The sequence below is a fragment of the Naegleria fowleri genome (assembly GCF_008403515.1).
Source record: "Naegleria fowleri strain ATCC 30894 chromosome Unknown tig41, whole genome shotgun sequence".
NCBI lineage: Eukaryota > Heterolobosea > Eutetramitea > Acrasida > Naegleriidae > Naegleria > Naegleria fowleri.
The window spans coordinates 147,656-160,223 of NW_025407973.1; the positions used below are offsets into that span (position 1 = coordinate 147,656).

General features: G+C 34.9%; 6 protein-coding genes across 6 annotated transcripts in view; 3 read left to right on the forward strand and 3 right to left on the reverse strand.

Moving 5' to 3' along the window:
- Positions 1-4: 4 nt before the first annotated feature.
- Positions 5-1,287, forward strand: FDP41_004755 (uncharacterized protein; the record flags this gene model as incomplete). The annotated part of the gene is made up of 2 exons (XM_044708203.1): positions 5-430; positions 691-1,287. 2 exons carry the CDS (start codon positions 5-7, stop codon positions 1,285-1,287), a joined length of 1,023 nt encoding a protein of 340 aa, XP_044560792.1.
- Positions 1,288-2,005: 718 nt separating this feature from the next.
- On the reverse strand, positions 2,006-4,544 carry FDP41_004756 (uncharacterized protein; the record flags this gene model as incomplete). Its single annotated transcript, XM_044708204.1, has 2 exons — positions 2,006-2,968; positions 3,021-4,544. 2 exons carry the CDS (start codon positions 4,542-4,544, stop codon positions 2,006-2,008), a joined length of 2,487 nt encoding a protein of 828 aa, XP_044560793.1.
- Positions 4,545-5,110: 566 nt separating this feature from the next.
- On the reverse strand, positions 5,111-8,014 carry FDP41_004757 (uncharacterized protein; the record flags this gene model as incomplete). Its single annotated transcript, XM_044708205.1, has 1 exon — positions 5,111-8,014. One exon carries the CDS (start codon positions 8,012-8,014, stop codon positions 5,111-5,113), a length of 2,904 nt encoding a protein of 967 aa, XP_044560794.1.
- An 828-nt stretch (positions 8,015-8,842) lies between these two features.
- Positions 8,843-10,690, reverse strand: FDP41_004758 (uncharacterized protein; the record flags this gene model as incomplete). The annotated part of the gene is made up of 1 exon (XM_044708206.1): positions 8,843-10,690. One exon carries the CDS (start codon positions 10,688-10,690, stop codon positions 8,843-8,845), a length of 1,848 nt encoding a protein of 615 aa, XP_044560795.1.
- Positions 10,691-10,916: 226 nt separating this feature from the next.
- FDP41_004759 (uncharacterized protein) lies at positions 10,917-11,852 on the forward strand (the record flags this gene model as incomplete). Its single annotated transcript, XM_044708207.1, has 1 exon — positions 10,917-11,852. The coding sequence occupies one exon, from the start codon at positions 10,917-10,919 to the stop codon at positions 11,850-11,852; it is 936 nt and encodes a 311-aa protein (XP_044560796.1).
- Positions 11,853-12,041: 189 nt separating this feature from the next.
- The window catches only part of FDP41_004760 (uncharacterized protein), a gene marked incomplete at both ends in the record, with an annotated part of 1,859 nt that continues 1,332 nt past the window's right edge, over positions 12,042-12,568 (forward strand). Inside the window, 2 exons of the mRNA XM_044708209.1 lie at positions 12,042-12,052; positions 12,109-12,568. The exon at positions 12,109-12,568 is cut by the window's right edge and continues 1,332 nt beyond it. Coding sequence (XP_044560797.1) covers positions 12,042-12,052; positions 12,109-12,568 — 471 coding nt within the window. The remainder of the gene's footprint in view (positions 12,053-12,108) is intronic.

Sequence of the window (12,568 nt, forward strand, 5' to 3'; positions counted from 1 at the left end):
AAAAATGCAAAGCCAACAAATCAAAGCCTTTCAAAGTGTGTTTCCCAAAATTGCTCAATTCGCAAAAACATCGTCATCGAGCAAACATACCTGTAGCACTTCCGTAGCTCTTCTCTCAAATTTCTCATCAACAGCACCAACTCAAAAGAGATTTTTACTTTGGGTAACCAAGGACGAAATTGAAAGGAAGGGATACAAGACTCCAATTCCTGAGAAGGATATTCCAAAGAGTGTTACGTATGATGGTCCCGAGACTTTGAGAGTTGCTTTTTGTTTGGAGAGGTTACCGAGATTGAACAATGATGATCATCCTATTGATAGAGAAATGAGTGAACTTCAAAGAACCAACAACAATTACTATGCTAGACACAAGTGGCTTGATTATACTGAATATTTTGAGGAATGGATGAAATTAAAGAAGAAGCAAGAGGTTAGTATTTTGTTATGATTGGAAAATTATGAGAGCATGTAATGTTCAATTCATTTCATTATTCAATTATTATTCTTATTATTATTACCATCAACGAATATTTACACGTTCCAAAACTCATGTTCATTCTCTTGAATATGCTCTCCGCATAAACATCATTCTATAATTTTAAAACACCATCACCTTTTACATCATGGCATCTTTCAATGACTTCTTTTTAATTGAACAACAACAACTATTGAATCTCATTAACAATATAGGCCAACAAAAACGCAAAGAAAGAAGGCCCAGAAGTACACATTAAAGTTCCGGACCCAGTTGAAATGGCTGAAAAACAAAGACTCGAGTATGAAAGAACACAAGGTAAAGGATATACAACTGAAGGAACTGATTATTGGTTGAAGAATTGGAAACCTCAACGAAGATGGACCAAAGATGACTTTAATGATAACAGAAAATCATTGAACAGACAATTGGAGAATAGACTTTATCTCATTTTCAAGGATAAGGAGACTGGTAAATGGAAATTCCCTGACACAATCCGAAGCAATCCTCACACCATGAGATCAGCAGTGCAAGAATTCTTTACCAAAACTATGCGCAACCGTGTGAATGGATTTTTCATCAGTTTTTCACCAACAGCTCACTATGTGAATCCAGCAAATCCCTTAGACAAAACTTTCTTCTATCGTGTTCTTTATATTGGAGGTGTTCCTCCATTCAAACAAATGACTGAATTTTCAGATCATGCATGGGTTACTAGACATCAATTGGATGACTATGAGTTTGTGGATGAATCTTACAAAGATGTTGCATTCCACATGCTCTATGATGGTATGCAATTCATCAGCTTCTAAGTTTGCACTCTGATACCAACATGTTTAGAGAATAAAAATAAAATTATTAAGGTTGACAAAGATTGAGTTTATCTTGGTATTCATAGAGTCACCTTCGTTCTCTCAAGTCAAGCGCTCGATGAAAAGTTCTACTTTCAATCAAAATATTTTCAAACAAAATTTTTAAAAAAATGAGAGTTGTGTCTGCTGTAAAGGTGAGTGTTCCAATGCGTGTGTTGAAGGAATCTTCGTAGGGGTTGAAAGAAGGCTTTTCATCATCATCTCGTTTATTTTTGTTTTTCATCATGGTTGAATGTGTTCTTTCTTGTTCATATTATTTTGAATAATTCATGATTGGAATCATTGGTGGTATTTGCCGATATTGGTCCGTTTTTGGTTCCGAATTAATTATTTGTGATGAATGATGATAATTCTATTGAATTCTTGATTGATATGCAAACACATACATACCCATGTTCAAAACAAACAGAAAATGTGCAAACAATGCCAAATTGTTAAACGAGGCAAAAAGAAGATTTATGTCATTTGCGATGAAAATCCAAGACACAAACAAAGACAAGGAAAGTCAAAGAACGTTTATGGAATTTAAAAATGTTTTTAAATATTCTAGGATACAGAAGAATATATCATTTGAAAGATATTTGACAATAACTATTTGAAAACAGAATGCAAACTCTTTTAGTAAAACTTGTTTTATAGATGAAAACATGCATCATTTTTATTTCAGGTACTTTCCTTGAATATATTGAGCTACAAAGTCTTCAATTTTTTGCTTGTGACTTTCCAACCCGACTGTTTCAAGAGTTTCTCTAGGGGATATCTTATCCACCAGTTTTTTACAAATTTCAAGTTTCTGACTTTCTGTCATGGATGGCTTAGAAGCAAGCATGGATGAAACTTTTACAGACACAATTGCGTAAATTTGTTTTTGGAGAGGAGGATAGGAAGGGACAGTGCTTGAGGATACGGACGAAGATGATGAGACTTTGGTTTTCGAGTTATTCACAGCAAATGAAGTGACAGGTTGTGGATTATTCGATCCGTATTGTGACAAAGCAAATTCCTTAAGTGTGTTAAAGAAAAAATCCTCATTCTCAATTCGAATTCGAGCCGGCCTCAGCAACCGTTCTCGTTTTTCTCTGTGGTTTTGTTTGTGCTGTTCCACAGACACTTCATCCCACGAGTTGTAATCTTTGTGGTCACGATAGGTGTTGCTGCTACTTCCATTCTCACGACTATGGTAGTCTCTCGATGAGGAAAATGCTCGGTCATTGTTGTGATAGTAGTCCCTTGAGCCTCCTCGTTGATCTCCTTTCTCATTTCTAAGTGGAGCACTGGATGATGATGATACATGACTGTCATCTTTCTTTTTCTTTGGAATTTTGGCAATATCATCACTGGTAAGTTTTACAGATGAAGATGAGGAGGTTGGCTTTTCTTGCGAGCTAGAGGTTATGAGGGGAGTTTCCTCTTTTTGTGTGGATGAATTTGGTTTATCTTCGTGAAAGGTGGTTGTGGAAATTGATGAGGATTTTTCGTCTTTTCGAACATGGTCTTCTTTTTGTACGGTTGTCATATTATCCGATTTTTTAGGGATACTAGATATCTCAGTGCTTTGTTGTGATTCATTAAGCTTGGTCTTTTTTGTTCCAGGTTCAACAGCACTACTCGTGGAAATAAGCTTTTGTACATCAGTCTTAATTTCTGGAGTAGTTTGTTGAAGAGCTATTTACAGAGTCAACTTTTCGTTTCTTTTCTTCAGATTTCAGAGACGATGAAGGAGGTTCTGTGGTTGTTTTTGTTGGTATTGAAGACAACATGACAGACTCTCGTTTTGTTGAAGTAATTGATGTTTTTTTGACTTCTGATTCTGATGATATACTTGTTGATTTGGGTTTCTTAGGGATTGATGTTGATTCTATGAATTTCGATGATTTAGGTTTGTCCTTTTTTTCTTCGTGGTCATCGGAAAGGTCCATCTGTTGTAACGAAGAATTATCTGTGGATGAAATTTTGCTGTCATTGGCAGAAATTTTCTGACTGCTGTGTCTTGCCAATATTTGCTTGATGAGTTGTGGCTTGTCATTGTCATCTCCGTTTTTGTCTTCGTTAGGTTTAGCAACAGATTGTTTCGTTTTTTTTGATGATGAAGCAGATGCTGATTTATCCATTGATTCCGAAGAAGTTTCCTTCTTGCTTTCTTTTGATTGTTGTGACGTATCAGGGGGAGGCATTTCTGTTATACGGGTTTTTCTTGATCGTCTTGATGTTTTTGATGTCTCTTCCTCCTCGCGACTGGAAGGAGATGATTTGTTTTCAGTGTATTTTTTTGTTTTCTCTGTTGTATTGGTTGACTCGCTCGATGACGTGGTGGTGATTTGCTCTTCTTCTTCGGTGGTCTTTTTCTCATTGCTTGGCAAAGGTGATGTCTTTTCATCTTTGGTGGAAGACTCTGTTTGGGAGGTATTTCGACACTTGAACTTAAAACGCCTCAATCGAGGTTTTGTTTGTTCTTTGAGCTCAACGTTTGAGCTGTTAGCAGAGTCACTACTGATAACGTTGCTGGTACTACTCGAAATTGTGGGTGATTCCTCTATAGAAGTCCCAGTACTGCTTGATCCCATCCCATTATGGTTATTATCATTTTCCTGTGTCTGTTGCTCTTGTGTGGCTGGCTTTGAAATCTCTTCGGCAGTTGCTGCTTCTTCGTGAGTTACTTGTGTGACTTCGGAAGACACAAGTGAAAAATGTTTGGTTGGTATTATTGCCTTTAAACTATCATTGTTGCCACTTTGTGGCACAATATTATCGCTAGATTCATCCATCTTGTTGCTTTCATTCGTAATGCCATTACTATTGCCGCTATCATTGTTCTCCGATGAAGAAGGTTTGTTGTCCATTTTAAGAGTTACAATAATCTGTTCTTCTTTTTCATTTGTTGCTGCTGAATTACTAGAATTACTTAAATATGCGCCTGGTGTTACAAATCGATGATGTTTTTTCTTTTCAGAGTTTGTTGTTTCCCTACTCTGCATTAAAGCCGAAGACTCTTGATTCAACGGAAGTTTAATCATCAATTTTGGTTCTTCTTCAGGATTTTGTTCCGAAGCAATCAAACATGATCCAGACACTGTTTCCAAAGATTGAGGAACCTCATGAGCTGTTGATGATGAGGCCGACGGTTCCGTTGAAGAAGAAGAGGACAATGATGAAGGCAAAGCAAGGCTTCCTCGATTCACTTTTCGTCGTGTCGTCATTTTTTTTTCAAGCGCGTTTTTGAAAAAATTTGAAAAGCTCAAACGTTCGAAATGAATCTTGCAAGAAGGGATGAATGAAGTAAATTAAGGTCAATAACGGAAGACAGAAGGAATTTAAAAGAGGAAACATCGTTGAGGAGAGGGATGGGTTTATTCACTTGTATTTTGGGAAAAAGGATGTCCAATTATGGAATCATTCTTCGTTAGCCTTAATTAAAATAAATAATGAAGGTTTATTAACGTCTCTTGTATCCATAACGACCGAAGAGACCATATCCTTAATTAAAATTTATAGCTCACCACTGCCATTAAAGCAACACTCTTGTGAACCATCTATATTTGTTTTTTAAGGACATTCAAGATTTCGATCGAACCATCCTAGAGCCATGGATAATTGTATGAAAGGTATCACGAGTACTTTTTTCTTGGGTACGGAAGTGTTTAATTAGCTTTAGAATCGACTCCCAATGCATCATCGCGATTAAAACAAGTCTTCTCTGAAAGATTGAAAATGAAAAGAGCCTAAAAACCAACTCCTCTATTCGTTCAACTTTAAAAAAATCTAATTAGTTTATTGTTAGCACCACTGGTGCTGGTAAATCCGTGAGGATTGGGGTTTGTTTTTGAATTGGTTTTTTAAACCTTGAGTTTTCATAATACTTGGTGTGACATTTACCAACTAGTAGGGTGAGAATTGTTTGGATTTCAGGCCAATTTTGGTAAATATTTGGTAAATTTTTAAAGTTGGGCATTTGAGTATCTCGAATCATTACTCCGTCATGATGAATAATGAAAACTTTCCTTCTTTCACAGTATCTTGATTCTTGATAATCGTTGAGGATACATTGCATTGATGTAATATCTAGGAATTTAGTGTAGAAAAAATCCCTAAAGCATTGAGTATTAGGGCAATAGTATATGAAATGTTTTAGAGTTCCGGGGCATTTACAGTGAGCGCATTGTCTTTCCTTATGTTGTTTGATATGGTTGCTTGTTAAGTTTCTCCAGATTGACCACTTAGTATTTGTGTCAATTTTAGATTTGATGAATTTTAGATTGATAGATGACCAGTTCTTGGTAAGGTGTAGACTGGAATTATCTCTATCAAATTGGCTAAACATTACATCATATCTTTTCTTTTGTATGGATTTTTTGATGTCGAAAATAATGGTATTAGATGTGGCAAGGATGGTTTGGTTCGAAAATAGCTTCTTAATGTCAAAATAGTTGTGCTCTTGAGCTCCTTTCTTAGCTAATTCGTCAGCTTTGATGTTTCCTTTGTTGACATGACCTTTAACTTTGATTAGTTGAATATTTAGATTGGATTGTTGAATGACCTGTTGATATTCATGCTTGAAGCAGTTAAAAATTCCGTTATAGGCTTTGTTTTTCAAAACGTGGATGGATATTTCACTATCTGTGTGAATTTTTGCCTTAGATTTAGGTGGAAGTATCTTTAGTGATGTGAGTATTGCTGATAATTCAGCAACGTTATGTGAGTATTCGCTGTTAATTTTGTATGAGAAATCTTGGGTTTCTTGGGAATTGTTAACTTTGGCGGTAAAGCCGAAACCTGTTGAGTTGTTGAGATTTGATCCGTCAGTGTAAATAGTAAAATTCTTTCCTTTGAGTTTTGGAAAGATTTCGTCATTGTTAAATTGTTGAGGTCTGATCTTGTATTTCTTCATTGATCTGTTCATTTCCTTAAAAATCGAATTTTCGTGTTTGATTCCTTCTGAATATACTTCTCTAAGAAGTTCATTATCATTGTTAATAAGATACAGGGCTGTTTTGATTCGAATTTCATCTGCAAAGATATCGAATCTTGGAATACCAAGTCCGCCATAGGTGATTGGGAGGTGAAAATAGTTTGTTGGACTAGCATTATGCATGAAAATTTTCTTTCTTATTGCTTTTCTTACTTCAATGTTAATTCTATCAACAAGTGATTCAGGAATGTAATTTGTTCGTAAAATGTGTGTAAATAAGCTAGTGCATTTGGCAAAAATTACTTTCTTAATGTTTGTTATCTCCATTCTTTTCAGTGGAATATATTTGAGTGAGAGTTGAAATTGGAGGATTCTTTTTTCAATATCTTCATTTAAAGTAGAGTCATCCCAAGGATAGTGTCCAAGTACTCGAAGGTTTTTGAATCTTGGTATAATAGTACCGTCTATCATTGGCTTCATCTTGCTTTTAGTTGGGAGAGTGGTTGCCATGGATTTTGAAGGATTAATTTTTAGACTTAATTGGCCGAGCCATTTAGAGATATTATCAAGTCTTTCGTTATAATTGCAGTATCTGTTTGAAACTAAATTAATGTCATCAGCAAAGCAGAGCAAACCAATATCGTTAATATTAAGCTTGGTTGGTTTGATTGAAATTTTCCATTGTTGTATGCATTTGTCAATGATGAGTTGAGTAATACAATCATATATAAGAGGAGCTAAAGGGCATCCTTGTGGTATTCCTCTTGTTTTTGTGAATGGTCTAGAGAGATGGTGATCAATTTCTAGCTGTAATATTTGACTCTTGTATGAGTTTAGTATAAAAGTTTTCAACTCATCTGGAAACTTACAATGAGTGAGAGCTTTTTCAATGATATGATCTTCAACGGAATCATAGGCGCCTTCGATGTCTAAGTTTACCAAAAGGAATGACGACTTGTTCTTTTTGGCTAGAGATGAAAGTAATAATCCGTGATTCATTGTGTTTCTGTGTGAAATAAATGCTTGTTGCCTTAAGTTGATGTGTTTGGAAGCCCATTGTCTTAATTCGTATGCAATTATGTTGAAAAGTATTCTGTAATATATTGGGAGAATGGTTATGGGTCTAATATCATTTAGTTTTTGAATGTCTCTTTTAGGGAGTAATTTAACCCAACCAGATTTCCATTCTTCAGGGATATTACCTTGTTGAATGCAGTTTTCAAATTGGTCAGCAATAAGTTGTAGATGTTCGTCTTTGAGATTACGTATAATTTGGAAGGATATTGAGTCTAGACCGGGTGTGTTGGATTTCATTCTCGATATCGCCTCTTTAATTGTTTTAAGGCTTATTTGTGGTATTTTCGGTCCTTTCTTGACGGTTGATGGTGGATTTTCAAAGTCTGATGATTTGGATACTGAGGTAAATTTTGTTTCAAAATGATGCACAATTTCTTCTTCAGAGAATTGGATATTTTCCCAATCTATTGATTTTTCTTTTAGATGTTTGTCAAACTGGTAAATCATTGAGCTGTCATGTTTGTTGAAATTTTCACTTAGTTTTGCTTTGATATCAGCTCCAGTTTCCTTGTATAGTACTTTGATATTATTTCTTAGTTTTTCAATTTCCTCGATATTTTGACCTTTTCCTTGTGTTACAAGATGGAGGAGTTCTATTTCTTTGGTTTTGATTTCTTTCTTATTGATTGTGTTAATGTATTTGAGATTGGTCTTATCGTCTTTGAAAGAAAATTTGTTAACCATTTCTGATATGTCTTTCTGAAGTGCATCAAATGAATCATAGTGTGATTCGTTCAATGTTGTTGAGATTTGATTCATATCTTTCCTAGAGATGAAGTTTCTCCAACAATAGTCTGTTTCGAGCTCAATGTCAATATAGAACGGTAGATGATCATTTTTGGATATTGGTGGCAAAATAACTTCTCTGATTATTCTGATGTTGTTAGAAACGAAGATATGATCAGGTCGTGATTTTGAACTGAGTTGATGACTTTTCTGACGTATGTGTAATTCTCTGGGATGATTAGTTCTTTGAGTTGGAAACACTCAATAAGTTCTTTCCATTCTTTTTCTCTCGAATTTTGTGGTTTCCTTGTGTTGATATTGAAATCTCCTAGCACAATGTTGAATTCATTTTCACATTTTAGTAGAAGGTGAATAATAATGTTGATTATTTCATCATCATCTTCACCATCAGATGAAGCATAAACCGTAATGATGTTAATAGGTTTGTTTCTAGAGAAAAACCTTGTCCATTGAAGTTTTCCTTGTATTAGATTTTCGTTGGATATGAATCGTTTTCTTTTGTTGTTAAGAATATGGAAGAGAGCTGTTCCCTTTTGAGCTTTTCTTGCTCCAAATAGTGAATTAAAGAAGATACTTCCATTCCCTTTGTTATAGGCTTCTTTTTGATCTTCATATGTTTTTAAGTGTGTTTCAGTAATTGACATGATTTGGATGTTATGATTGTAGCACATCCCTTTGATTTCATTTGTCAATATTTCTTTTGTGGCTGTCTTTATGAGCCCGTTGCAGTTAAAACAGCCAATTTTCAAATTACATTTTGGTGACTTAATTGTTCTTATTTCCAAGAGGTTTATCACCTCTTCTAGGTTCTACTATATCTTCTTCTTCGTCATATTCCATTTCATCATCACTATTTTCATTTGGTTTTGGGTGATAAGATTCATCATCTTCATCTTCTACATCATCCTTGGATTCATGAATTAATTGATGGTACGGTTTTGTCAAATGTAATTCAATATTTTCCATTTTGGAAGCTATTTCGTTGAGTTTTTCAAAAATGGTCTGTATGGATTTTGTGTGGTCTGTTAGTGTATTGGTGATGTTTTGTATTTGTTTAGAATGTGATTCCAGTTTGATTGAGTTTTCAGTACATTCTACTTGAAGTGATTTGTGATTCTTTTCTAATGCTGAGAGGTCATTATTGAATTGGAAATTATTGGTTGCACCAGTCACTTCGTTTTCTTGTTGTTTTTTGAATTTTTCTACCAAATATTTGGTTGTAGATATGAGTTTTTTTGAGGTTGGTTTTGTGCCATTTGGTGGAGTGATACTTGTTGGGAATTTTGTAATTTTTTCCAATTCTGCAACATTAGTTGCTTTGTAATTGGCTATATAATAATGCTCTCCAGGGCGATATGGGCTAGGTTTGTTAATAATCTCTAAGTGGTTTGATTGGAAGACACAGTTGCTTTTTTCCACCATCTTTTGTATCGCAGTTTTGATATCTTTCTCTGTGTAGAGGGATGAAAAATTGCAAGAGCAGTTAAGCTTAGATTCTGTTATGATCTGGTCAATGGATCGGTATTCAGAATATTTCCTTGCCATAAAATATTCTTTATCTTCAAGAGATTCAACTGCTATTCTGATTTTATAAAGCTTTTGGACTCTGTCATAACTGGTATTAGTTTCTTTAACTCCATTAGTTCTTTTCCAAAAATTTTTGATAATGTGTGTAGTATACTTCATCATCTCGTCATATGATGAAGTATGATATTTGAGGGTGTGTTCAGCTGGTGAGAAATTCATAGGAGTCACAACGTATTTGAGTGGACTGGAGTCTCTTGTTGATTGTGAGTTTAAAATTCCCAAGGTTGATACATAATCTTCATGATTGTTACAGACAAGTTGGAGTACGTGCGTCTTGTCGTTAGGTATGTACCATGATGTAAGTTTTTCTTTGACTGCATCTGTAATAAATTCAGTGATGTCTGAGTCGATATGCTTACTGAGGTAAATAGATACACAGTGAGAATAGTTAATTGTTTTAGCTCTTTTAGCAGGAGGGTACATGGTTGTTGTTGTATTGTAGGATTTGATTTGCGGAGTTTTTTTTGTTGGATCAAATGTAATGTTCTTGGCTGTCTTGGCTATTTGCAAGTATGACGATTGCGATTCATTCAGGTTGAAGCTGGTGTTGATAGGTGGGCTCTTAGATTGAATCTGGGGTTGACTTTGGGGCTTTGAAGTTGTTTCAATTGGTTTGATGAGGTTTGTGCTTGTTTCAATTGGTTTGGTGAGGTTTGTGTTGGTGATGAAGTTTGTTGTCTTATTTTGATTGTTGATTTTCGATTTGTTTGTTGGATGTGTAATATTTTTGATTTTAGATATTTGGTTTGATGGTCCATCAGTTCGATAAGGATGTGCAGGGGATGGAGTTTGTTCTATGAGTGTTGTTTTTGGAGGAAGAGGTTGTTTAGGTTTAATTGGTTGGTTGCTGTCGGAGACTAATTTAACTGACTTTACCTTTTGTTTCCGATTATTGATGTGGTTAGATAATCCGTCCAATGTTTTTGAGAAATTCTCAATATGTTTAAAGATGATTCCGAAAGCTTCTGAGTGGGTCATCAATGTTTGGTTGATACTATTCATTACAACGTCTTCATTTGTGTTCATTTTTTTTGCGTCGTTCAACTTTAAAAAAATATTCAACTCTCTCGAACGAACGAACGAAACGGAATAGTATCAAGAAATGGTTCCCCACAAACAGAGAAAGCAAAGAGAACGTGCTATGGATGAGAATGATGAAGAGAGAGTGGAAGCTCTTCCTCTTGGAAATTCTGAATTCAAAAGAAAATATAATTCCGATGATGAGAAAGAAGAAGAAGTGAATCAATGTTGAATGAAGAGAAGAAAGCAAAAAAAACCAAAACAAAACAACTCAAACTCGGATGAATACATCAAAATCTCATTATCTTCAATTATGGAGGACGAAGAGGAAGAGGAGGAGGAGAAGAAATCATCAAATCCATCTTCATCAGGTATTACATCACCACCACAATCAACACAACCAACCACTCATTTAAATTCTCACATTCAACAACAAGCGTCCACAGTTGTTCTCTCTTTCATCAATTACGAAGAATGGACAAAGAAAGAGGTTGCTTCTCTTCTTCGTATGAAGAAACGTGAAGGTGGAGCTTCATTGGACAGGGATGGTGTACAATCCCTCTATGACGCTCGTTTCAAAGGAACCTCTCTGGATAACATTGTTCAGAATATCAAGAGACACGACGTAGATTTTGCAATTAAAGCCATGACTCAAAGCAAAGACTTTTCTCATGTTTCTGAAAGTACTTGTTCAACAGTGGTAAATTGGGTGAAGAATATTTTGATGCCCAAACTTTTTGGTCTGTGGAACAAAGATCAAACAAAGGATGCATTGTGTCGATCAAAACTAAAAGGAGGGGCTGGATTAAGCAATGATCAAACTAAACCTTTGTACGATGAAGATTTTGATGGAAAATCTCTCTCAAAAATTGTCTTTGAGTTCGAGAAGGCTCAACAAAGTGGAAATGAACAGACTCTCAATGATATCACGGAAGAAGTATTTAAAAATGACAAGGATGCTCGTGACAAGGTGAAGAATTGGATAAAAAACGAGTTGATAGAAAAAAACAAGATAGAAGTGCCGTTGTTAGACTCTGAGAAGATGAAAGGCAAGTGTTGGATATCTGAAAGAATAGTTCAACTTCAAAAAGAAGGAAATACTTCCTACGAGCTCGTTTATGATGAGGCATATAACCATGTCCTTGATTCAACAAAAAAGACTAATTGATGATCAACTGTTGGAAAAAATATTGAATTTACAAATGTCAAACTCCGTTGGAGAAATGGTTTTAATATCTCATCCAAAATTCAACCACAAGCTACCCATACTGAAATTGAATCGAAAGCTTGCGAAAAATTGCCTTCCATTCATTCCATCACTCCATTGGAAATCTAAATACGACAAGAAGCTTCTGGAATGGGTAAAACGTAAGTAATATTATTTTTCAATTGAATAACTGATTGATGATTGACTTTACAAATAGTGCTTTAATAATTAGAACACTTTGTAATATTCCTGGAATATTGATTACCGGAACTGCTCCCGGTGAAGAAGGTAGTGGATTAACAACAGATTCGGCTGTACGGTATTTAATGCAATCACCTGAACTCAATATAAATCGCACACACGCCTTTGCATTTGTAAGACAGTCAATGCAACTATTACTGATTACAAAATTACTTCATATTTTACACTTAATTACTCTGGCAGAACAAAATCCTATTCTATTAGATCCATTTGATGGTCAATTATTTGCATTTCTTGCATACAATCAATCAAATGGAAACAATGTTCATGAAGAAAATATTTTATCCAAGTTGCGACAACAAAAATATTTAAACTATAACATACATGCTTTACGAGACATTACCAAAACTCTAATCTGCAAAGTTAAAGAAAAAACAAACTCAAAAAAGTTCTTAATATGCGTAGATGAAGCAAAT